At 37.5% G+C, this 27,629-nt stretch overlaps 3 protein-coding genes across 4 annotated transcripts; 1 reads left to right on the plus strand and 2 right to left on the minus strand.

Annotated features, from left to right (window-relative positions):
- Positions 1 to 8,437: 8,437 nt before the first annotated feature.
- On the minus strand, positions 8,438 to 14,448 carry hsd11b1la (hydroxysteroid (11-beta) dehydrogenase 1-like a). The gene is made up of 6 exons (XM_044362689.1): positions 14,187 to 14,448; positions 10,675 to 10,805; positions 9,956 to 10,159; positions 9,779 to 9,872; positions 8,852 to 9,017; positions 8,438 to 8,646 (listed from the first exon to the last, which is right to left on the minus strand). Exons 1-6 carry the CDS (start codon positions 14,269 to 14,271, stop codon positions 8,463 to 8,465), a joined length of 864 nt encoding a protein of 287 aa, XP_044218624.1. The 5' UTR covers positions 14,272 to 14,448; the 3' UTR covers positions 8,438 to 8,462.
- Positions 14,449 to 16,364: 1,916 nt separating this feature from the next.
- micos13 (mitochondrial contact site and cristae organizing system subunit 13) lies at positions 16,365 to 21,123 on the plus strand. The gene is made up of 4 exons (XM_044361400.1): positions 16,365 to 16,547; positions 16,972 to 17,128; positions 19,221 to 19,278; positions 20,586 to 21,123. The coding sequence occupies exons 1-4, from the start codon at positions 16,519 to 16,521 to the stop codon at positions 20,681 to 20,683; spliced, it is 342 nt and encodes a 113-aa protein (XP_044217335.1). The 5' UTR covers positions 16,365 to 16,518; the 3' UTR covers positions 20,684 to 21,123.
- A 98-nt stretch (positions 21,124 to 21,221) lies between these two features.
- On the minus strand, positions 21,222 to 26,715 carry LOC122988784 (spindlin-1-like). Of its 2 annotated transcripts, none has more exons than XM_044361399.1 (5): positions 26,406 to 26,715; positions 25,636 to 25,674; positions 24,896 to 25,143; positions 24,555 to 24,788; positions 21,222 to 23,401 (listed from the first exon to the last, which is right to left on the minus strand). In XM_044361399.1, exons 2-5 carry the CDS (start codon positions 25,653 to 25,655, stop codon positions 23,196 to 23,198), a joined length of 708 nt encoding a protein of 235 aa, XP_044217334.1. In that variant the 5' UTR covers positions 25,656 to 25,674; positions 26,406 to 26,715; the 3' UTR covers positions 21,222 to 23,195. The 2 variants fall into 2 exon arrangements, with proteins under 2 accessions (XP_044217334.1, XP_044217333.1); XM_044361398.1 differs by having other exon boundaries at positions 25,636 to 25,677; positions 26,406 to 26,714.
- Positions 26,716 to 27,629: the final 914 nt, after the last annotated feature.

The raw sequence follows: 27,629 nt of genomic DNA on the forward strand, positions 1-27,629 counted from the left end.
TTTTTGATTTTGAACCTAGTGGCCGCTGGTACAGTAGTAAGTGGACTGTACTGGTTGTACTGTACAGATAGGAGGTAGGCTAAAATTAAACAAACCCGTGCCACTGGCTTTTCTCCCTTGTGGACTTTTTGTAAATGGACATCTCCCAACAGTATGGTACAGAAGAGAGGACAAGGTTCAGATGCTTTATTAAATGGTAACCTCATCCATTTGCCTGTGATGGAAATGACTTATCCAACTGGAAATATGAAGATTTGTGCAGATTGTCTGTGTGAACAAGAATATGAAGGCTAAATTTGGGTAAAGGGATATATCAAATATAAGACAGGACTGTTCAGAGTCTCAACATGGCAAGCATATATCAATACATGATAAATATGATGTCATAGGTTCTATACCAATTAAAAATCTGCATTTTAGGACCTGGATAATGGTATTAGAGATAAATTTTACTCATGCATTATAGTTGTAGGAGTTTTGGATGATGTAGTCCGTGATGAAAGGGAACCAGTCTTTGGTGAGCGTCAAAATCTGGGTGAACCAAGGGTAGAAGAGCTCTGACTGTCTTGTTGCTCCTGTAATGATGATGTTCTTGGCTGCATCTGTGGCAGGGTAGACTGGTACATTAGTGACTCCCCTGGGATATAGAAAAGTACTGCATTTAACTACTGTGGATTGCACATCTTAAAAATCTGCACAGAACCAATAATGACACCAAATATCTATCAGTTAGTCAATACAAATGTATTAGTGTGTACTGAGCAACATGACACTGATCAGTTTGCTGTACCCGAGACACTTTGCATTTGGGCTTGATTGAAATACTCACAGTATACTTGCCACGAAGGGACTGGGCATTTTACCTGTGAAGCATCAAGAGTAAGGTCTCATAACTCAGTTTTGTCAGATGTAATTGAGGCCTTTTTTTTTTTAATACACACATACAATGTAATTTGTATATATACATATACAAGAACCTTATGGGATTCATCACTATTGTACTCATTGAAAATGTTGAGTAAGAACTAAATTTACATGTGGACTACTTATAGTCCTTAAATGATTTGTGGCATCTTGTCCACGAAATAGCAAATAAAACCAATGGCCAATGTGGTTGAGAAACAGATATTGTATTTTATACTAGTTTACTGGAAATATTGCATAAACTGATATGATGGTTGCAGAACTCTTTAGCCAGTTGACAGAATATTGGTTTGAGCTTTGAGTCCATTTATATGTTGAAATATTCACTAACCCATTGTCAAACTTTGTCCCTCTTTGCTGTTATTACTATCTGGGCACCAAAGCGGGCATAGTGATATGCCATTTGTTCACCAATACCCACCCGTACTAGCCCCAGTCACCAATACCCTGGCACCTCTGAGAGATTCTGAAACAAATTCATACAGTTTTTGGTAGAATAAGGCATTACACATTATCAATATATGAAAGAAATAAAAATAAAAGTAAAATCATATTTCAGTTTCATTCTATGAAAACAGTATCTGTATTTTTCCAATAGCATGAAGGCCGATACCATAAAAAGATAAACTAATCAAAGTCCTCCATAGGTTGTTTCAGGTTAAAGTACATTGAGACTTCTCAACTTTGAGTCATTGTTGGTTATCGTAAACAAAATCACTGACCTTGAGGTTGGGGGAGATGGAACTCATAGCCATAATCCTGTCTCCTCTTTGTATGGGCTAATGGAATAGTTAGATACTGTGTTCATTTGGTAGCTTAGTACTGTACTCTTGTTGTTTCTAATATGCTGCTACTTTTTGTTTTTGAAGCAATTCAGTGCAGCTCCTCTTACAACTTATCCTTTGCATAATGTCAGTGAAATTTATGTAAGATACAGGTTTATTAAAAGTTCTCTTTCCCATCGAAATCCTGCTTAAATATGGAGACACAATATCAATGTGTTTTGTACTGTGTCGTCATCAACTATGTAGTCAAGTCACATGTATGAAGTTGTGGTGGTAGTTTTTCATAGGGTGATATAATGTTGTAATTGTTGAAGGGGATGTGCACGTACACTACCCCATTGACTCAAACCATATCATTTCATTACTTGTGGAAACTCGATTGCACACTGAGCTCTTACAACATGGATAAATGCTGTGTTCTCTGTCTGGTATAACGCCTCAGTCACAAGCAAGTCAGATTATCACCAATTACTCACTCGGTTTGGGCCCCTTTTCCCCAATTCCCCCAGGGACACATTGAACTTTCATCATGATCATTATACACTGAAATTTTGTCCAGTGCAGTGTATGATTTGTCCATTTTCCATGAAGTTCAGGCTGCTCGATCCCAGTTAAATGGTTCACACTGCAATGGACCATGTACACCCCGATGTGATGGTTGGGGTTATGGGGCACTGTACTGTATTTGCTGAAGTAAGTTTGATGGAATTTCAGCATTCTTTAATTACATTTTAGGGTTTTTTTTGCCTGAAAGTGAAAAAAAAACAGTGATTTCAACAGGTAGGGATATTACAATAATACAGTACTCAGTTGTGAAACATTTTCTGCGTCAAAGTTCAGCAATAAATCATCACGAAGAACTGAACAAAATAGCAATACAATATTAAAATCATGATATGGGATTTTGGTCATTATAATTTTGTGAAATGGCCTGAGTTTATATTTCATGGTGTGCCATGAAATAAATACATATTCCAGTACTACTAATGATTTTCTCTCCCAAATGAGCCATCCCCAAAATACTGTATTATTTCAATTAACTTCTAATGATAGGTTCAAAAACAAATAGCATTTAACAGATTCAGAAAGAACAGACATTTGTGTAATTATTTGCCACATACATCGCACTAAGATCCAGGAAAATATTTAGTACTTTGTCCAATTTCTATGTCAGGTCACACAGAAGGTTGGTGTAATTTGTTGAACTTACCTGTAGATGGCCTCAAGTTACACACAACAGATTCAAGACCTTTTCACAGCCTATGACTTTCAGTTGTTCTTTAACAAATAAAATAGGTTTAGTATATGTAGATGTGGGAGTGGTATCAAACATCAGAAACACATAAAAATCCATTTTTGGGGGGAAGATTTCTCATTTCCTGCTGTGATTTAAAATTATTCTATATCTATATTTTTTTCGTCTTGGTAATAATACAATAGTCTCACAACAATTCATTTAAAATATAAATGTTACACACATTAATATTGTGTTACATACTGTAGACAGCATGCATCCAAATGGTTCAGAAATTCAGTTCAATATGTCATAAAAAACTGTCCATCATTTGAAAGTTATCTTTAATTGCCTGAGCTGTATGTTCATGACTTTGTTATTTGACATGAATATTAGTTCATTATTAAAAGCCCCAAGAAAGAAATCTTCACCTGTAAGCCATTAAGTGTATTTCACACCATTGTGTAGATGAATAACACTGTAATACCTATGGTATCACCACTTGCGAGTCTATCACCACCTATCATTGCACTGAAAAATAAAGCACTGAATGTTGTACTGAAAGGTACAGTGGGGTCCAAAAGTCTGAGATCACTAGTCAAGATACTTGTGTTTTGCATTAGGTTCAAATGTAATACTATTTTTTTCATAACAAATAATAATATCAGATCAACAATTTGAGTGAAAAATTTGAATCTTTGAAAAATGTGCATCAATTTCAGAATATCTTAGTATTTGGTATGTCCCCCTTTTGCTTTAATGACAGCATGCACTCCAGCTGGCATGGACTCCGCAAGTTTGTGCAAAACCTGATGACCCATATTATCCCAGCATGATTTGACAATGTTCCAAAGAGCTTCTTGTGATGTAACAGAATGCTTGGCTTTCTCAGGCTTCAAGTGCCCCATAAATGTTCAATGCCATTGAGATCAGGTGACTGTGGAGGAAAGTCCATGACAGTTAGGACTCCTTGGTCATCTATGGTCTTCAAGTAGTTCGTGCAGAGCTTTGAGGTGTGTTTGGGGTCATTATCCTGCTGCAGTATGACTCCTTCTCCACAGATGCAAACCAGAAGGTATAACATGTCTCTGAAGAATGGAGTGATACTTTGTGAGTCAATTCAGTGCAGACCCAGACCTGAATATTTCCTCCACCATGTTTCACTGTCAGTTTAATACACTGCGATATCATTCTCTCCTGTTTATCTCCTTACATATACCCCTCTGTTACTGCCATAATCTCAAACTTTGACTTTTTTCCAGTCATCCACTGTGAGATGCTGCTATTTCTTAGCCAACCCCAAGCGTTTGGCCTTATTTCCCCTCCTGAGAAGTGGTTTAGAAACTGCTTCTCATCCTCTGAGACCACTCCAAGACAGCCTTCTTTTGACAGTACTTTTGTTGATTGGAGTCTTGCGTTCTTTATTTAGCAAATTTCGTGTCTGTGTTTAAGTTGCTTTTCTATCTCTCAGGGAACTAACCTTGATGTATTGATGTTCTGACGTTGTGGTCACTTTTGTTCTGCCTGATCATGCTTTGGATATAACTGATCCAGTTTCTGCAAAGCATTTAGAGTTCCATGCACTGCCCCCTTAGAAACCCCTTAGAAAGCCCCTCTTTGCTTAGAATAACAATTTGACTTCTGACACTTTCACTGAGTTCTGATCCCATGTGTCCCACTACCACAATCCACTTAGTAAGCAATGATCTTCTTGAAACTTGAAGCACAGCCATATTTAAAACAGGTGAACACTGGCTGCAAGTTGAGTTACTTGAACAAGCCTCTGATCAGCAGATCAAATCCACCTGATTGTCACCTGAATGCATGCTTCAATGGAAAGGAAATCTGACCTTTTTTACAAAGGAGTTAAGGTTGTCACTGCCACAAATTTGCTTAAATTTGATTGCTGACCTAGAAAAAGTGTGTGCACCAAAGCCGTTCTTTCTGTAATGCTTAAAGTAACTGATGGGTGAAGCTGGATGGAGAGTTGTGGACCCAGTGTCCTTTGTGCTCAAAGAACCAGGATAAGAAAGACTCATAAATTGAGTCTGGTGCATGATGGTTGAGATTTACTGTACTATTTCCATAGATAAGTGACTATTTACGGTCTGAAACATGACATTTCTGCTGCATCAGCAAACTTTGTGAGCAAATATAAAACTGAGGATGTATTAAAAAAATATATATACTTATTTTACATGTCATTTGATTTTACTATTGTAGCACATATGCAGATTGTCTTTTTTTATCTGTCGACATAGAGATTTACTACTTTATGTATTTACTGTATGTGCTGCATCACAGATATTAAAACAGAATTCAACTTCAGTCCAATTGGCCAATCAGACTGCCACCTTTCAAGTTTTATGTGTAGTTAGTAAAGCGGCCAGCCTCAGCTTTGGTCTTGGCCTTGAGTGTTTGCAGTCATAATGAAAATGTTTGATCTTGATATAGGGCCGAGTCTGAATCCCTGGGGGAAAATCACCATGATACTGAAGCTATAAGTGTAGTGTAGTTTGTTTGCAGCGTGCATGGCAGTGGATAGTAACCAAGAAAGACATAAATACAACCATAGATGCATCAAGGTTTCAGTATTTATGCTATATTTGCTTGTGTGTGCATTATAGTGACTGTTTTAAGTGTGGTTGGATGCTCCTCAGCCTATAAGATCCATGCTTGGTGGAGATGGAGATGCTCAGGAAGGGTGAGAGGATTTATTACCGAGCATTAGGAGTACTAATCTGTTGCAGGTGTTTCTGGCTGTTCACCCAGGCCATGCCTGCTCTCCTCCCCAGGAGGCCCCACCATGTGTGTGTGTGTGTGTGTGTGTGTGTGTGTGTGTGTGTGTGTGTGTGTGTGTGACAGAGAAAGAAACAGAAGGAGCGAGAGGAAGGGAGACATTTTTTTACACGGCATCTGCAGAGGGATTACAGCATCTCCACAACCCTCTCAAATCATCAAGAGTGTCAAGATAAGGACAAAGAGAACATGTATTTGATGACTTTTCTCCATCTATCATATCAAACAAAAGACCACAAGAGAACAGCAGCAGTGCAAGAGAACTGTGCAGTCCCCATGCCAAACTTTTATATTACAGATTCAAGGCCACTTATTCTCACTCTAGGAGAGTCATTTATATGAATCTGAGAAAACTTTTTTTGTTTTTGTTTCTCAACTTTTAAAATCACACTATAAGTTTTAGTGTGGCTTCTTTTTTTGTGACGGTGACAACTCACTACAGGTATACAGTAGAAAACCACTTTATCAGCAGGGCACAACCTCTAGGGTGTATTACAATAAAGAAAAGACCACCAGGATGGATTGAGCCAATAGCTTTACAGGAAGCCTGCGGTGCCTTTGGGGATGATGAACAAAGACACAAAGGAACCCGCTGAGAAAGTACTGCTCTGTAGGAAGTCTGCAATGCCTAGTGTGGCCAGCTTTGGAAAGATGAAACTAAATGAAATGGAGAAGAATGGAGATGGTGAGGAATTCAGATGTGGAGAACAGTGTAGTCAGGATAAGGAAACTGGGCAGGCGAGGACTGATATGATGATGAAGGTTTAAAAAACAACAACAGATAATTCAGTCTGTGAAGACATGTGACCAGTATTGTTTTTTATCCAAAGACTTCAGTATTACATAGCAGTGATTTCTGATTACTTGTTGTTGTATATCATGTCTTGGAGGCTGGGGAAAACAGACAGTGCAGAGATATTCATAATGGAACATCTAACTTTGCTACTTTGGCACTGTACTGCTCTCATAAATAGCAAAGAAGGATTTTTTTTTTAAAATTTGCACCCAATGGCTGCTGGTACAGTATTAAGTGAATTGCACAGGTCATTTGCCCGTGATGAAAATTACTTTTCCAAGTGGAAATGCGAAGATTTGGGCAGTTAGTCTGTGTGAACAAGAATATGAAGGCTAAATTTGGGTAGAGGTATATATCAAATATAAGACAGGACTGTCCAGTCTCATCATGGCAAGAATAAATCAATATGTGATAAATATGTATTTCTTAATTTATTTAATTCAATTTAAAAGGGACAGTGTACAGCTCAAACATAAATGTCACCATCTGATGCACCGTGCCAGATTATAGCTTCAAGGTAATTCACATTGGTAGTCCCTTGGCGGGTCAGAGCAAAGAAATAAAACAATTACAAACAGTACAGAGTAAAAACAACATAGAAAGTTATAAAAAAAAAAAAAAGAAAACACAAGATGCTCAAAACAAACCTACACACAATAGCACATCACAAATGTATGCTTGTCAAATAAAAGCAAGTTATGAGGACCATAAGATAGAGTATCAAAATCAGTGAGTGCAGAGCTGAGCAGTTTTTAACACACTTTTTAAGTTGGTTTTGAAAGTGCTGATAGGGCTGTGGCTCCTCACATTGTCAAGCAGGGTGTTCCATTGATTTGTGGCTGTTACAGAGAAAGCTGATTGCCCATGTGCAGTGTGGCAAAATGGTACGGTACAATCTCTTATAGAGGATATTCTGGAGGATCTAATAGAAGCGAGTGTACACAAAATCACATAGTGGAGGAGGGGCCACACCATTTAAAATATTATAAACCAGGCATAAATTTGAAAATAATATAAAATTCTCAAAGCTCAGTAAATTGTATTTCTCCAGTACCCTACAGTGATGGAAATGCATTGGCTTTTTTAATCAGTATTGGATAGTTTGTTTGTAAAAGGACTCAAGAGGTTTTAATGCTGTTTCTCCAGCCTGCCCCCAACATGTAATGCAATTGGACATATGGCAAAGGGTCTTATCATGCATTAATATCTTGGCTGCATCCAGAGAAAGAATGTCTAAAATTTGCTAAATTGTACTTTATGGTGTTAACTATTTTTAAAACTTGTTTCTCAAAGGTTAGAAAAAACATACTTTTTGTCTTTGACTCAGACATGACTGATCAAGCCAATGTGTGATCCTTTCCAGCACACTTATTAGCTTGGCAGCTGCTAATTCAGCTGTTTTTGCATGTGTATATACAACAGTATCATCTGCATACATGTGCAGTTCTACATCATGACACTGTTGAGGGAGATCATTAATATATAGGCTAAATAATAGGGGACCAAACACTGACCCTTGTGGAACACCCATTGTACATTTCATGTTATTTGATGGTGCGTCACAAACTTTAACACATTGCATCATATCAGATAAATATGAAGACATCCATGGCGGTGCTCTAGATGAGAAGTTAAATTTAGAGAGTCTCAATATTAGAACATCATGATTGACTCTATTGAATGCTTTATACAGATCTAAAAATACTGCACCAACTACTTTATTGAGCCTTGATTTAATTTGCTCTACTAAGTGAAAGGCAGCAGTTTCAATGGAATGAGTTGCTCTAAAGCCAAACTGCATACTATGTAGACCAAAACTGCTTGAATTAAGAAATGCTGTCAGTTGTTCCTATGATGTCATAGGTTCTAAACCAATTAATTTGAATTTCAGGACATGGGTAATGGTATTAGATATAAATTTTATTCATGCATTATAGTTGTAGGAGTTTTGGATGATGTAGTTTGTGATGAAAGGGAACCAGTCTTTGGTGAGAGTCAAAATCTGGGTGAACCAAGGGTAGAAGAGCTCTGACTGTCTTGTTGCTCCTGTCATGATGATGTTCTTGGCTGCATCTGTGGCAGGGTAGGCTGGTACGTTAGTGACTCCCCTAGGATATAGAAAAGTACTGCATTTAACTACTGTGGATTGCACATCTTAAAAAATCTGCACTGAACCAATAATGACACAGAATATCAGTTAATCAATACAAATGTATTAGTGTGCACTGAGCAACATGACACTGATCAGTTTGCTGTATCCGAGACACTTTGCATTTGGGCTTGATTGAAATACTCACACTATACTTGACTAACCTGACTTTCTCCATAGCTGAATCAGTATCAATGAGCCCCAGTGTACATATAGAGATGGACACATTGCTCTTCTTCATAGCCAACTCGTGCTGAAGGGACCCGAAGAAACCATTCAAGGCAAATTTTGTTGAGGTATATGGTGCCACGAAGGGACTGGGCATTTTACCTGTAAAGCATCAAGAGTAAGGTCTCATAACTCAGTTTTGTCAGATGTAATTGAGGCCTTTTTCTGAATTTTTTATACACATACAATGTAATTTGTACGTATGGTGCATACATATGAATTAAGAACTTTTTGGGATTCATTGGAATTATACTCATTGAAAATGTTCATGACCAAGAACCAAATTTACACTTAGACTACTTATAAACTCATCCAATAAGTGCAAATCCTTAAATGATTTGTGGTGTTATCTTGGGCACGAAATAGCAAATAAAACATCAGATAAAATACTAAAATACAGAATATAAAAGATTTAGTGTATTTAGAGTATTATTATTATTTCTTAAAGTACTAAGAAAAATGGACTGGATCTTCAAAAGCAGATGGAGTTTGCTCAGAAGAAAAAATGAAATTTGAACTTTGAACATTACCGTGACACCTGGGCAGACTCCACCTGCTGATGAAGCTCAAATGATATGATCAGAAGCTATTAAATGGACCTTGAGGTGAGATTTTTAAGATTTCTAAGGTAAAGAGTGACCTTTGAAACTCCACATTTCATCATTATTTTGGCCTAGCCTAATATAATAAAAGAAATGAGGACAAACTATACATTATTTGTTATTAATGGGTAAAAACAAAAAAAAACTAATGGTCCTATAAGCATCATTCAGCATTATTCATTGTTCATCAGGTTGATAATGTATGTATGTATTTATTTTGCTTACTTCAACATGTCTCTAAAAATGACATTAAAAACGTACCTAAAAGTGATGAAACAACCACTAGTGATCCTTTACTTTGTTCAAGGGAGGCCAGAGCTTTCCATGCCATCTGAATATAGCTGAAGAAGTTGGCCTTTGGAAAGAACACACACACACAAAGGTCAATGCATTCCCCTCTTTTCATGTGCTGATGGACCATCAAAATGCTGCATTTACCTTCATCAGCCACCTGGTGTGTTCCACATCTCCCTCCCACATGCTGAAGGGGCTTGGGCCAATGTGGTTGAGAACCAGGTAATCCAGACCTCCCAGCTTGTCCAGAGCAAACTCTATCACTTTGTCAGGGTCTGACTCACTGGTCATGTCTGCTGCTATGTAGTGAGCTTTCTGGGCTCCCAAACTCAGGCACTTTTCTGCCACCTATGACCCAAGATCAGAACAAATGTGTTAACTGTCCTATGCAGCTGCAGAACAGAGTAAAGAAAACATCTTTGGCTTTCTGTAATACTGTCATTTCAACCAACTAAAGAAAGATTGTTATTAACCAATAGCCAGATGTTGTATTTTATATTAGTTTACTGAAAATACACATGCATAAAGTCCTTAAATGATTTGTGGCATCTTGGCCACGAAATAGCAAATAAAACCAATGGCCAATGTGGTTGAGAAACAGATGATGTATTTTATACTTTTTTACTGGAAATATTGCCACCAATGTTGAGAAACATCATATCAGTTTATGCAATATTTCCAGTAAAGTATAAAATACAACATCTGTTTCTCAACCACATTGGTTGAGAAACAGATGTTGTATTTTATACTAGTTTACTGGAAATATTGCATAAACTGATATGATGGTTGCAGAACTCTTCAGCGAGTTGACAGAATATTGGTTTGAGCTTTGAGTCCATTTGTATGTTGAAAGATTCACTAACCTGTTGTAATACTTTGCCCCTCCTTGCTGTTATTACTATCTGGGCACCAAAGTGGGCATAGTGATATGCCATTTGTTCACCAATACCCGTACTGGCTCCAGTCACCAATACCCTGGCACCTCTGAGAGATTCTGAAACAAATTCATACAGTTTTTGGTAGAATAAGGCATTACACATTATCAATATATGAAAGAAATATAAATAAATAAAATCATATGGGGGGTGTAACCACAGGTTTGATGATGGCAATAAATAAATATTTCAATTTGAGTACCACTGACACACCCTTTGATGTAAATAAAAATAGTCCTACTGGTATTTCGCCTGGGCAGACATTTGTGCCCTTTGTAAATATACATTTGTTAAATATACATTTGTATATAATAATTTCAAAATGTTTATCAAGTGTTATCACATTGAACCAGTTATTTCAGTTTCATTCATGAAAACAGTATCTGTATTTTTCCTGAAAAAAACTGCATGTAGGTCAATACCATAAAAAGATAAACTAATCAAAGTCCTCCATAGGTTGTTTCAGGTTAAAGTACATTGAGACTTCTCAACTTTGAGTCATTGTTGGTTATCGCAAACAAAATCACTGACCTTGAGGTTGGGGGAGATGGAACTCATAGCCATAATCCTGTCTCCTCTTTGTATGGGCTAATGGAATAGTTAGATACTATGTTCATTTGGTAGCTTAGTACTGTACTCTTGTTGTTTCTAATATGCTGCTACTTTTTGTTTTTGAAGCAATTCAGTGCAGCTCCTCTTACAACTTATCCTTTGCGTAATGTCAGTGAAATTTATGTAAGATACAGGTTTATTAAAAGTTCTCTTTCCCATCGAAATCCTGCTTAAGTATGGAGTCACAATATCGACGTGTTTTGTACTATGTCGTCATCAAGAATGTAGTCAAGTCACATGTATGAAGTTGTGGTAGTAGTTTTTCATAGAATGATATAATATTGTAACTGTTGAAGGGGATGTGCACGTACACTACCCCACTGACTCAAACCATATCATTTCATTACTTGTGGTAACTCGATTGCACACTGAGCTCTTACAATGTGGATAAATGCTGTGTTCTCTGTCTGGTATAACGCCTCAGTCACAAGCAAGTCAGATTATCACCAATTACTCACTCGGTTTGGGCCTCCTTTTCCAAATTCCTTCAGGGACACATTGAACTTTCATCATTTTTTTCATCAATTAAGACATATAGTTCTCTGAAGTCATCTGAATAATCTACCCCAACAAAATGAACAACAGTGTCTCTAACTGTTTGATCATCATTCCAGTAGTACTAATGATTTTCTTTCTCAAATGAGCCATCTCCAAAATACTGTATTGTGCTGTATTTCAACTTCTATTGATAGGCTCAAAAAACAAATAACACTTAACAAATTCAGAAAGAACAGACATTTGTATAATTATTTGCCACATACATCACACCAAGATTCAGAAAAATATTTAGTACTTTGTCCTTTGGTGTAATTTGTTGAACTTACCTGTAGATGGCCTAAAGTTACACACAACAGATTCAAGACCTTTTTGCAGCCTATGATTTGTTCTAACAAATAAAATAGGTTCAGTGTATAGAGATGTGATGATGATGAAATTTGGTTAAAAAGGGACTGTCCTGATACAGTCCAGTTACTTTACCACCTTACGGTGTGACAAGGCTTTCTTGGGGTCATCTGTTATCTGATTTTTTTTTTCCTTAGATTTGTTGTCATTGTACAGAAAATCTTCACTTGTAAGCCTTTCAGTGTATTTCATACCATTCTGTAAACAAATAACACTGTAATACCCTTGGTAAACCACCTGTGACTCTAACACTATCTGTCACTGAAAAATAAAGCACTGAATGTTAACAGGTACAGTGAGGTCCATAAGTCTAAGATCACTAATCAAGATACTTGTATTTTGCATTTGTTTTGAATGTAATACCATTTTTTTCATTACAACAACAATAATAATAATAATAATAATAATAATAATAATAATAGATTAACAATTGTACGAAAAATGTACATGAATTTCAGAATATTAATTTCAGTATTTGGTATGTCCCTCTTTCTCTTTAATAACAGCATGCACTCAAGCTGGCATGGACTCCACAAGTTTGTGCAAAACATATTATCCCAGCATGATTTGACAATGTTCCAAAGAGCTTCTTGCGATGTAACAGAATGCTTGTTTTTCTCAGTCTTCAAATGCTCTCATAAATGTTCAGTGGGGTTGAAGTCAGGTGACTGTGGAGGAAAGTCTATGACAGTCAGGACTCCTTGGTCTTCTTTGGTTTTCAACTAATTCTTTTAGTGCTTTGAAGTGTGTTTGGGGTCATTATCCTGCTGAAGTATGAGTCCTTCTCCACAAAGATGCAAACCAGAGGTGTACAGCATGTCTCTGAAGAATGGGGTGATACTTCTCCTTGGTCAGAGTGTATTCAATTCAGTGCAGGTGTCCAACTCCGGAGTAGGCAAAACACCCCCTGACTTGAATATTCCCACCACTATGTTTCACTGTCAGTTCAATACACTGTGGTATCATTCTCTCTCCTGTTTGTCTCCTTACATATACCCCTCTGTTACTACCATAAATCTCAAAAATGGATTCATCAGTAAATAGGACTTTTTTTTCCCCAGTCATCCACACACATCCCCAAAGTGGTTTAGAAGTGATTTAGAAACTGCTACTTGTCCTCTTAGTCCTTCTTTTGACAGTACTTTTGTTGATTGGAGTCTTGTGTTTTTTGATGAAGTTGCTTCTCTATCTCTCAGGGAACTGAGCTTGATGTATGTATCTTCTGATGTTGTGGTCACTTTTGTTCTGCCTGGTCGCACTTTGGATATAACTGATCCAGTTTCTGCAAAGCATTTAGAGTTCCATGCACTGCCCCCTTAAAAACCTTTGGTGTAGCCACGATTTTACACTGAGAAAGCCCCTCTTTGCTTTGAATAACAATTTGACTTCTGACACTTTCACTTAGTTCTGATGCCATGTTTCCCACTATCACAATGCACTTAGTAAGCAATGATCTTCTGGAAACTTGAAGCACAGCCATATTTAAAACAGGTGAACACTGGCTGCAAGTTGAGTTACTTGAGCGAGCCTCTGACGAGTAGATCAAATCCACCTGATTGTCATCTGAATGCATGCTTCAATGGAAGAGATACAACTCAAGGAAATCTGACCTTTTGTACAAAGAAGTTAAGTTGGTCAATGCCACAAATGTTCTTAAATTTGATTGCTGACCTAGAAATAGTGCAGAATCTTAAATAGTTCTTCATTGTACACGTCATATATATATATATATATATATATATATATATATATTTATTTTTATTATTATTTTTTTTAAATATTTCTGAATCCTCAAACTTTCAATGTGGTCTCAGACCTTTGGACCCCACTGTATAGCAATAGGTTACATAACATTAGATAAATACCTCAACTTCAATTAAGCACAAAACAGAATCACAGTGATCTTGCAGCTGCATCTCCCTTACCTGCATGAAAACTGGGTGCAGTCCACTTGACAGCTAGGAAAACAACACCTACACTAGCTAAAAAGATTTTTGTGAAAGTTTTCATTTTGTAAACTAGTTGGTAGCCTACTTAATTTAAAGTATTTGGTGTAGGAATAAACCAAGAATTCCAGGACTGCCTTGCACAAGAAATATGAGGAAACCAAGGCGATTTATATAATCCCGATTCCCTCCCCTCTCTCTCCTCCAACCATGTAAAAAGTGGGTGTGTTGTTCAGATAAGCGGTTCATTGAACTTGACTCTGGCCGTGGGAAGTAGGGGTGCGGGGGGTGCTGCAGCACCCCCTGACGGATGGTAGAGGACCTGCACGTTCACAGCTATAAACCCTTTGAGACCCGCGAGACCGTATACCAGGCTGTAGCGGCTTTAGTTTTAAAGCTAGAGTGAAGATACTGGTATCATATAAAACTAGACGACCTAAGGCATATATTTGTACCAACCATGCCATGATAGCTTGTCGGAAAGGGGGTTAAATAACGCTCCAAAGTTAGGCTAAATTTTGGCGAGAGAAAAACTGGCCTGGCCATTTTCTAAGGGGTCCCTTGACCTCTCACCTCAAGATATCTGAATGAAAATGGGTTCTGTGGGTATCAACAAGGCTCTCATTTACAGACATGCCCATTTATGCTAATCCCATGCAGTTTTGGGCAAAATCTATGCAGTTTTTTTGCATGCAGTATAAATGTGTAATTTTCACCTTTTCTAAAAATGGTGTATTTGAATATTTCTGCATACTGGGGTCCTTAAACAGTCTTGGAATTGGAAATGACTGGAAAGCTGAGACTCTTGTGGATTCAATGAGCCCAACTGTATTGATTTGTGATGATGTTAGTCCCCACAGTAGTCATTTCATTGTAATGAGACCATTTTTTGAAACTTGACCTCACTTAATAAAATGACCTATTGTGAACTCTAGGATAATCTCAGCCTCATGAAACTTTACAACCACAAACTCTAGTTTGAGTTTGAGGGCATTCGGAGGATGTGTGGCTTTTCTGCGTATGTTGACAATAAGGGGGGCATCCAATTGCCAAAAAATGCATTTCTTACAGAAATCTCCAAATGTCAAAAGTTTTTGATACCAAATCACAGCACAAATTCCTCTGTGGTGTTCCTCAAGGTCTTGGTTGTGGTATTTTGTAGGGACCATTTTTATCAATTCTTGAGTGGTCAAAAATTGTTACATTTTGCACCAAATCTGTGAAACAAACTGTATCAACCCAAAAATTGCTGCAACAAATTATGAGATATAATCAAACATGGGAATGGCTACCATATACTTACATCATAATGTTCTAAGCCCTTATACACTCTAAACTTTCAAAATGTGGCAAAATAGGTGATTAACCATAACACAGCGTTTATTACAGACTTGACTATGACTAGAAAAACTTGACACACAGTGCTGAGCTGCATCTCAAATTAGTCTTCAGGTTGCCTTGCTTTTAGATGATGTATACCACTTCTATGTGGCATATACTGTTGACCTATCATCTCCCCTAAAGTTCCCCTGTCCCCCCCAAAAAAGGGAAAAATGGTCTATGGTGGGTCTCTAAAGGTTAAATAAATAAAAATATAAATAAATAAATAACTAAATAAAAAGTTTCATTTAATTTTGGTTGGTTATGTTCATATTCTAATTATATTTTGATTTCAGTAAGTGGTTAATAATGGATTTTAGGTTCCAAATTTTCTTTCTTACATGATTATCATTCCTTTCATAGACAAATATTGTATGTCCATCAAAGTAGAGAACTTGTTTTTTAAGAGCCATAATCATGTAAGAAAACATGCACAACCAATGTATATTATACAACATATATCATTTGTAAAGTTCCTTTTCATATGGGTGTTGAGGAGGGTGCCCCCACTCACATTGCGTCATCCCCACAGCACCCACTTGAAACCAACATGTTCCCACGGCTATGAATCAGGGTTGGCTTGCTTCTCAAATAGAAATTTTAAAAATATATTTGTTTGGTATTAAAATATCACCACATTTGTTTAATTTTCACTTTCCTTTAAGACTAAGGCGTCAAAATTGTGCTTCAAGTGGCTGTAAAGGCAAAAAATAACCCAAGAACGAATCCGCAGCTGTGACGTAACTAGCACTAGCGTTTGAAATGGCAACTTTATTGACACAAAAGTTGTGCACAGGGTTCAAGGCAGGGTTGTCCTTCAGTGAAGCTAAAGCCATCCATGAGCTAACCTAATCAGAGAGTCTTCTCCCCGGTTTATTCTTGCTGTACTTGGAATAACTGTACACAAAAGAAAACCACACCGCTGTGGACCATGGCGGCAAGAATTTTGCCCGTTGTAAAGTAAGTATTTCTCATTTCAGTCGTAAATGGACATACGTTTTTGCTGCTGTGTTTGCTAACGCTAACTGTTCGATTAGCCGGTGTGGCTAACTGACGCTAAGCTAACTGTCAGTCTGCCACAGTGCTCTCCAGCTGTATCTTTACTTTGCCTTTTTAAGAACTTAAAAGGAAGAATATTTTATTCTGTATATATTTATTGGAATGTGACATTGGTCTGAATTGCATGAATATTCTGAAATCCCTAATGTTTTAAAACCAACAAACAAACTAACTTACTAGCTTTAACGTTAATAATATTTGTCCATCACTGTAATATGTACTCTTGTTTTTAATTAGGTTAACGCTAGTTTGACGTGATTTAGGGTGGACATTAGGGTGTGTATTTTTGGCTATCAGCTGAGTGCTTCTGTTGTTTAATTTCCAGGCTGGCCACCAAGGTGACCATTGCAGGAGGAGCTCTCTATGTTGCCTATGACTCTGGTCTGCTGGGAAGCAGTGAGCAGGGCTCAGTGGCATTGGAGAAAGCCAAAGCAGTAGTACCACCCGCCGTGGAGGAATGGATGAAGTACTTTGGCGTGGAGGTACTGATAACATACATTGCTTAAACATCTAGTCCTGATCCAGGACCACCCTGGATCCCTCTTGAGATTTTTAAGACATTTTTACAAGATATTTACAGTACTACAGTGGACAGCTTCTAGTTGTGCTGGTCACAAATCAGTCCAGGGGCCAGATGCGTAAATGATATGTAGGTACAAAAACCATGCATACACCATTTCCTGCACATAAACTGGTATTTGTAAACACAGAATGTGCTGTGAGAAAGCACGCACCTCACACGCGTACGCAGATCAAGCGTATACATGTTTTTCTCAAGCAATCTGAGAGTGATGTGATGTGATGAGATGGAAATGAAATATAAGGCAAGAGACAGAATCTAATAAACACTGTTTATACATTGTTATACAATCAGCTACACTGATTGTGTGATTTTACTATGTTTTATTTTTTTGCATTTACAAAGAGATTTTTAAAAGCACATTTATAAACACAGCATTGATTAATTACTTGTGTGATTGATTGTGTCACACCTTGTAAATCCGGATAAGATAGGAGCGCTACAAACTAATCATATTATTACATTTCTGCGATATCACTGCCGACGATGGTTTACAGGTCCATGTGATGAATTAATGATAGGACAGCATAAAGAGCTGCACAGCCGTGCGTAATGGTCGTGTGTAATGACAGCTGCTCTGGCTGTTGGAGAACCTCAGCGGTGCAACACAATCGGTGAAACTGCATGTCTTTTTTCCTGTTTGTTTCATTGACAGGTGTACAGACTTTTGGAGCAGGCGGCGAACTGATATGAAAACAGTTGGTTCAGGGCGTCTTCATCCATTTATGGCTAATTGTGGGAGTGGAAATGAAGCTTGTGCACGTGCGCCTAGTTCCTCAGTGACTGAGATTTATAAAACAGAACCATGCGTACGCACATTCTCATAAATCTGATGAAAATGATGCATCTGCATATTTCTGGCTTTGTGCGTACACAATGTATTAGTCATGAATCTACACAGAGTTTTAATCATCTGGCCCCAAGTGATTTGATAATAAAAAGCAACAACAATAGTAATGAAATTCTCATTGATTTAGTTAAGTCTCTTTTTCATACAATTATTTCAGATGCAGCACAAAGGACTGTAAAAGTTAAAAAACAAACCCATTTTCTATTTCACCCAGATCACCCACTGGACAAATCCAACTTTCTTCTTCCTAAAGTGTGTACCATCTCATCTCAATATGAAGAAGCAGTATACCAGCTCTAATCTGAGCACAAATACCCATTTTTTCCTTTGCTAGATCATAAAAACAACATTTTATTATAATAATACATTTTAATTTCACAATTAGGGCTGCAAGTAGGGATTATTTTCATAATCAATTAGTCATTATCAATTGTTGATTATTTTCTCAATTAATAGATTAGTTGTGTAAAATGGTGAAACACATTAATCACTGTTTCCTAAAGCCCAAGATGTCCTCAAATGTCTTGTTTTGTCCCGGGCAAGATTTTCATTCTACTTAAGAATACTAAAGAAACCAGAAAATTTGAAAAGCTGGAATCAAAGAATTTGGACAAATAGTTAAACAGTTAACAAAATAGTTGCCGATTAATTTAATAGTTGACGACCAATTGATTAATCAGCTAATCATTGCAGCTATATTCACAAGAAGCACACAGCTTTAGTTTACTTCAGCTCTCCTTTTTAAAAAATTACATGAATAGTAGACATGATTGGGTGACTTAAGTAGTAAATAACCAAGTGTCAGTATGTTCTTCCTACAAAATACCCTAAATACCCCTGATGTCTCATAATGTGTTAACTATTCCTATTCTATTGTAATTCTGCTGTAATATGACTATTCCCACTTATCAGTGAAGATCATCATTGCCAGTATAAGGTCTGGTGCTCTTTTTCACCATATAATGTTGAGTGGAGTCGCAAGTGAATACTGATCAGCCAGAATTATGTCTTTCACATTTCAACCATTATCTCATTTAAACTTTTTTGAAGTGTTACAAGATTTAATTTGAATGTAATAAAATGTACATAACAACAAAGTATTGTTCTGCACTGTCTGAAACTAATGAATCCTCTTTCTCCTCAGGCTCAGCTTCCAACGGTGCCTAAGATTGAATTCTCCCCTGTTCATTCTTGGAATTCTGGTATGAACTCAATCATAAGATTGTTCCTTTTTTGAAAGAGTTTGCAAATTTAGTCACTTCACATGTTAGATACATTGACACTGTTAGCATTTTATTGATGCAGTAAACAATTTAAGCATCACTTTTGACTTTGAGATTAGAAGGGGTGTCGCGATTTTGATTCTAAATTGAAAATCCATCAAAATGAGGTTTTGATTTCGACCTTCGAAATCAAAAGCAGGATTGGCGATTCTCCCTGTATTTTTTTTCTCTCTCCACCTGCACCTATTTGCACACGTCCCGGGCGCGTCCAAAGGAAAAAAAAAACAACACTTTAAAGAAAACACAGTGTAGCTTATCAGTAGCCTGCAGCATCAGACACCATGACCACTGCTGGAGTCGGAGATGATGGAGAAACAACGGAACTGGAAAATCCTGCTTCCCTGAAGTCACTGGTGTGGCAACATTTTGCCTTCCCCGTGAGCTGTGTAAACGATTAACGTGTCATTGACAGAAAAACTACAGTTTGTAGGCTATACTGCACACTTCAGTAAAGTTGTCAATATATTGACAGGTTCGAACTTCCCGGATCAATATCCCATAAGTGAAACGTTAAAATACAAGTGATGCTCCTTTCCTACTGTAGTAAGGTACACAACGAGCTACAACCTAATTGTCACCAAAAGAACCGTCCTCCGAGCTGGATAAATAACATTGGTCTCTATGTACAGCTGGCTGTGAGACATGTACGCAGGGATCGTCCCAAAAACCTCAACAGGACTTTAAACTTAGTTTAATCCTTCTGGCTTTTTGCAGATGTGGAAACTCAAGCTGTTGTTGTAAAGTACCCTTCTGCCATCTAGTGGCTCTTCTTTTTGTTTTTGTGTTTAACAGTTTGTTCCCAATTGACTGGTTAAACAAGTTATTATTATTACATTTTATCATACAAATAAATTATTTCAATTTCACCATATAGCCTTAGTGTGATACATTACAAAAAATATGGTAGTTATATCACACTTGATACCATGTAACCTATCTTTTTAAAGAAGAATTTAGAAATGTAAATGACAGTCAGAGCATAAAAACCAGTGTGCTGTTGATCTTTACAAATCAAGACTCCATAGTCAAACAATGGCATAGCCGTCAGTGCTGAAAAAAAAAAGTGTGAATCGAAAATGGAATTATGACCTTAAAATCAGAAGTCAAATCGAATCGTGACACCCCTAGAGATGAGCATTTATCTTTGGCTTAAGATCTTAAATGCCTTGTATGTATTGTCGATGCCTCAAACCTAAACCATTGATTTTTGTTCAATTTTATTGCAGGAGTGCGGTGGACAATTTCAACTCTTTCAGATGCTCCAACAAAAGCAACTGAATACACAAGTCAGGGTTTGCAGTACCTGAAAGACCTCACCAAGTGAACAGGGACTCTCTGGACAACCTGATATTTATCAATCCTTTTTTTTGACTTTGCACTTGAGAAATTACATTACCTCTTCAAAAGTTTTAGTCCCTCTCAAGAAAGAAGAAATACCCAACATGAAAGAAAAACTGCTAGATGAAAAGAAGGCATGTAGTCTCCTAAGTGGGTACTGTGGTTCTCTAAATGATAGTGGCATTGGCTGTGAGTTGTGTTGTACATAACGCTCGGACGCAAAGTGTATTTTAAAAAGTTGTTCTTTCTTTCTGTGTATACCACAAATTTGTGTATACCAACAAATTTAATTTTGTTCAACAGTCTAATATACAATATTTTGCTCCCCTTTGTTCTCCAACCACACAAATCATGTTAGGAAGATGATGTCTGTTGTATATATACAGTTTCACTGTTTGTGACTAAATACATCAATCTCAAAACACACCATGTCTTTAGTATGATTCATTGAGTCAAAACAAACACACACACACATATATACTGCATGTTGATCATGGCAGTGTGCTCACAGAGTAACACCAAACAAATGTGCAAAAGTCTTTATTACCCATGACAGAATAATTATGACACAAATTGCCTGTTGGTGCTGCTACAACTTCAGAGCAGGAGGAGGTGATTAAAAGCATGAAAAAAAGAGCGCACACAGTCATTTGTAATTCCACTCTACACAACACAGAAACACTCCACAGCCCCACCGGTGGTGATGTACGGTGTTAACCTCTCTCTTTTTTTCTTTTTGGATTGTTTTTATTTTAATGCGGGTTAAGCAAACGTTACTGATTCAGCCACACATTGTTACTTCTCCACCGACTAAATAACTGAGGTTTGAAAGTCTCCAGGCACTCTATGCAGATGATGGTGCATGCGGAGTCTTGACAGCCAAAAATAACAGTAACAGTATACCTACTGGCTGACTAGTTTACTGAGGGGGATACTCTGAATGACATGAAGAAGGCCAAAACCAATTCAGCAACTAGGACATAGTGACAGTTGGGTTGAGATACATACTGCAAGCATAAATGTCAAGTTGCAAGACTGAGAGACAAAGTAAAGACCAGAACCAGAGTTAGTTGTCAGTTGATTATACCTGTGAAATATTCTGTTTATAATGTATGTATATTAACACTTTTACTAAAAGCTGGTGGTGTTTTGATGAGATATTCATATGAATGAGAATAACCACAACAGGTAAAATTACAAGGCATTTTACACAAGTTGTACAGATTAAATACTGTCATCTGAATGTATTGCAACAATTTTTTTTTTTCCCTGTTTATCTTCATGCGTGTGATGTAAAGCATATTCTGCCACATTTGCTCCTAAAGAAAAAAGCATTTGGGGGAAAACTACGTAGCATATCTTAACCTAAACATGTAAACTTTATACAATAAAGTGCTCCCCACAATATTAACAGTGAGATTATACAACCATTGATGATGCGTGTTATATTTAAAGAACATTTTCATACTGCATAAAGATCAAAACACAACACTTAATATAAACTGATGATCACAAAACTTTCCTCGAGCTGTCAGTGTCACCATACTGTTAAGAGTTTGAATGAAAACCAAATAGCAGCCTTCATACACAATGATTCATTAAGAGCGCAGATATTCAGAGATAATATATGTGCAATATTGCAAAATGACAAGCCTGAAGGCACTTTATGATTTTTGTGGATTCAAATTTAAACAGGAGTGCATCTTCATCTACAGCACTGAGGATCTGATGTTCCTTGTGCTGTTAGAGCCTTTGTACAAACCTTCCTTCAAGGTTAAAAGACGAGATGCCCTGCATGAATCACATCATTTATTATGTAGCCAATTCATAAAGCCATGGATACAACAATACTAAATGTGGTACAAAGGTGCAGGAGTATATTTCCACATGAGCATAATTCACTGGAATGGCTTCTGAAAATATAACATTACGGTGGTTTTTACAACGCTGATTCCATTCATCTCTTCCAATACTAACATTGAATTTGATATTATTGTTAGATAAATAAAGTATTCATATTTACCGGCCCTATGATTCAATAAGTGCGTCAATGGAAGGGATCTATTCCAAACATAATGTGTATACTGTAGCATGCTTATTGGCTATTTAGATAATCCAAAGAAATGTGGCTTTAAAAGGCTTTTTTGTGCAGCTTTGTTAGTCAGTTATCTCAAGGATAACAACAATGGAAGTGCAGTAACAACTGCACATTGGAGCTGTTGGGCAGCGCGATCTTGAACTGTCCAAACTTAAACGTATAAAGTAGAGCAGCAGTAAAACAGGTTGACTCCCTCCTCGCAATAGCCAAGCATAGCGGTGCTACAGTTCTGCTGTGCATACAAAAAAAAAAGAAAAAAAAAAAGATTGCACTGTCTTCTGAACAATAAAGCACATTAACTATTCAACCCTGCCATGGCTTTAAATAACAGTTTATAATGATGAGTGAAACAGAAACAGATGGAAGGAGGCTGGAGAGTGAGATTAAGTGTCCACTATTTCTAGGTGGTTTTGACCAGGTCATAGACATGGATATGAAAGTCATCATCATATTTGATATAGTAGACAGAGGGCTTGGCTGGGACCTGGTAGATAACCAGGCCCGTCCTCTTCACACCCTTGTCAGTAACATACTCCACTTGTTTCCCCACCAGACTCTCCGTCTCTTCTCCTGGCTTCCTGTCTGCAGGCAACAGGTGCTTGTTTTCTGAAGGAAGAAATGAACAATGGAGAGGGAAAAACCTTTTTAGTTTTGATATTACAATTAAACGTGAAATTTATCTTGTGACAGTACTGGAGTTTTGGTTTGTTTTTTTCAGTTTTTCCACAGTCAACATTAGTTTAAATTTTCATGAGTGTAACTCACCAAACACCTACTGTAAGTAACTCAAAGTGGGCATTAAATAATGCATGAAAAGGATTAAAAACAATGGTTCCTTATTATTTTTTGAATGGTGCATTTCAACTGTCCACTCATTACCCTTCATCACTAAAAATGCAAAAACTGGCTTCTTCTCTCTCATAAGAAGTATACAGCTAAATGCGGATTAACTTTAAAAAAAAATCTCATCTATCTTTTACGACCTGGAAATAAAAAAACATTCTTCAAATCAAAGACTTTTCAGACCAGTGTAAGAATCCTGCCTATTTTAATCATACCCTAGTTAAGCTCTTAATCTGTTTGCTGAACATTAACATGGACAAGCTCTAACAGACTAACGTAACAAACAATCCAACAGAGTTTTACAGACCTCAGTATCTTGCATAATGGCTGAGTATTCTGATATTTTTGTAGGATTTCTCACTATCTGGATTAGATTTAAGAGTTTCTGTAAATGTTTAAGTGCTTGTGCTTGTTTAAACATACCCATTACCTCTGGAGCAACTCCAGAAACAGTTCTTTGATGAAAACCACTGATTAGAGTCTTTGATTTTTTTGAAATTCTGGCAGAAACATTTTCATTAACAATAAATATCTAATCCCCCCCCCAAAAAAACACTGCCTGATTGAACTCCAAGAATTATAAGAATCTTACTTTTTCTGGAAAATTGTCACTCGTGATATGACTATATCAAGAAGACAAGAAGTGTTTATTTTAATATAATGAACTTTGCTCATTTGCTAATGAGACTCATACCACCTCATGGGGACTTGTGGTGAGTACAAACTTCAATGGTGCACTCACATGGTATCCATGCCAAAAAAAGAATGACATGATCTTCCAAAGTGGGAAAATGATTTACGTCACATAGTGGTTAGTCTTGATCTTATTTATAAAGCCTTGGGACAAGATTATAAAAGACTTAATAAAGCTCTGTTAAATATCAGTCCCTCTTTGTTACACACAAATTACCAGTACCTGCTTCAGGCAGAATCCTGAGGTCTCCGTCAGCATAGTCGTCCCACAACTGGTACATATAAAGAACGGGGTCCTTTTCATAAGTGATATAATACCAGTTGGTCATGATTGGGGCTCTGGAGAGGACCATGCCTCTCCACTCATTCTTCTCTCCATCCTCCTTTTCAAACAGATGCTCCACAGCTTTACCCACCAGCTCCTCCGCCCCTGGAGGTATCTTGATTTTGTTGTTTACTACGGAGACACAGGTAAAAAGGCAAAAATATAACCCAACCTTTATTATATGACTATGTGCTATGACTAGCAGGCACAGGTTAAAAGAGAAGCCTTTCTTAACTCACCAACTTTTTCCGACAGGACTTGCAGGTTTGACACTCTCTCATCCTTGAACAGCTCGATGCCATAAACGCAGTCAAAGCCGTCGTACTTCACCATGAAGAGAGAAGGGTTTACACTAAGTCTGTCCAGCACCGTTCCCTTCCATTTACTCTGGTTGCCCTTCTCACGCCAGTTATGCTGAATGCGGACTCCCAGAATGCTGTTGGGGTCAGGGCTTACTGTGTCACTCAGTTCCCCGCTACTCCGCTTTCTGGTGAAACAGGATGGATATGAAGGTCTGTGCGATTAAGGGTTTAAACACAGAATAGTGTGTATTTTACACACACACACACACACACACACACAACAACTTCATCATACCAGGCTATGGAACATTTTCAGTATTTCTTTACATATGAATTTGCATGTGTAAAGAATTTGCATTTGAGATGTTTGTGTAAAGTTATTATAGGCTGAGTTCACTTCAAATAAAGTTTCTTATTAAAGTCTATTTGCAACAATATCCAAAATTATTTTATGATTTTAAACACAGCTGATTATTTTATTCAAAATGCAATATAAATGTTTGTTATATATTACAGCCGTAAGTCAAATGAGAGCTATTTGTTAATTTCAGTGGCTTATTCCTATTTTCTACCACTTCTTTATGTAGCTGTGACATTATGGTTTAACTGTTATTTTCTGGTACCACTAATAATGGTATCACATGATGGCATATACAGTAGCTTTGTTTTCTACATACCTGCCCCTTTTCTTGGACATGCCTCCAGAAATTCAAAGGCTACTGAATGAGAGAAAGACAGGGCAATGTTCAGTTAATACGTGAGTTGAGTATGGCAGCTGTCAAACTTCACATGTATGCCACAACATGAGGAAGGCCTCTCCTTCAGCTGAAAGGCTCGCCTGTCTGAGGAGACCTGTGACAGGCTGCGGTCTGCTGAGCAAAGACTGACAACTCCAACAGCCAATGGTTTAGCATGATGGAATAACTTCCTGGGTAATTTACTTTTAACTACTACAGCCATGGAGGTCACTGTTTGTGAAGCACAGTCTTCTTAGACGACACTGTCTGGCTCAGTTATATATCAGAGCAAAGTTTAGCATAAAAGCCACCGACAAATCTGGCTGACACAACTTCAAGCCAACACGTCAGCACTGAATCTGACAAATTACAGCATATAACGTGAGCCAGTAATATTTTTGCTGCATATAACTTATAGCCACATTAGCAACATATATATAAAATATGATGACACGGGCTAGTACACTACACGACAAGTTATGCCGTAGCCCACCTGTGCTGGACTAAACCCAACACACCTACACCACATACTGTAGGTTATCAATAACACTCGTCTGTCCTAGCTCTACCTCAATGCAGATGTTACTGTAAGGTAAGCGGAGGCGGCTAGCTACATCCGCTTTTTCGGTGTCCCGGTGGCAGCTAACAACCACCAGCAACAACTGGTCGTTAACAGCGTTATCCTCCCTTTGGGAACACATTTTGCTCACCTGTACGCAGATTTCATATCAGTATCGGACAGTTCGTCTGGCAGAGAAATGTTGCCACACACAACCCGCCTATGTAAATCTCGCGAAACCTGTGGAAAATGGGAGATGCGAAGAAAAGACTCAGGTTCCCAGCGAGCCATCGGTTACCATGACCGCAGAGAAGGACATGAACATGCGCGCAATGACTACTGGGAATTGATGTCTATATTACAATAATTTGGACTTTTAACCAGAGTTTCGGTTCTTGTAAATAGTGCTGTATACTGCATTAGCGTTATTACGGTATTAGTGCACATAAACGACACGACATAACACAACCGAGCTCAACAGGTAAAGTGACGTCGGATTTTCTATGACGCTCGTTACCGAAATGTGTCTTAAAGGGGCAGACAGCATAATATAAGTGTCAAAGTTATAAAACAATATTATTCTCAAAAGTAATTTTATTATCATTTTCTGGGTGCACACTTTCATTTTCATTCACTTTAGATCCCACTGATAGGCCCATGACAACATTTAGCAACAAAAAGTAAAGATTTCAGCAACAAATAGGCTAAATAAACTTACACAGCACTAAGTTCTTGAAGCACATTTTGTCCTCTACATTACTGCTAGGCCTACATAACACATAGACTACATCTGATCTCCAAAACAAAATGAAACCTGCACCCATTTATCTTTGTAAAATATGTTAGTTCATAATTTCAACCAAAACCATTTCAATATACAAACCTATGAAATATACAAACCCCTCAAGTTGCAAGTAGCACAGCACAGCATAGTTGATGACCACATTTGATCACAAATGATCTTGAAATATTTACTGAATGCTTATCACTACCATGGGCATTATAAATCTACAGGACCACAGGACAACTAGTCACATTCATCATTCACCAAGTGTACAGGGTTAATGAGAATGGGATAACAATTGGGAATATCAGCTGGACACCTGCTTGTTCATGTGGCCTTCATATTTTATGCCAACTGACCGTATTTTAGTGTCCAGAAGCACTTCCCTTCTGCACAACCTCAAAAGACCTGTATTTATATTATTATCTTACTAACTACATCATAAAGTTGTGCAACAGTTTATGCAGACTCTGTCTGTAACCCATGCTTACTGAAGCAGAGAGAAGATAACCAGCCAGCTGCTAAATCATCTGATAATCTTGCCTGTTTAGCTGTCCAACCACCCTTTATCTAGGGTGTTTATCTACACGA

Source organism: Thunnus albacares, chromosome 9, assembly GCF_914725855.1.
Source record: "Thunnus albacares chromosome 9, fThuAlb1.1, whole genome shotgun sequence".
Lineage (NCBI taxonomy): Eukaryota > Metazoa > Chordata > Actinopteri > Scombriformes > Scombridae > Thunnus > Thunnus albacares.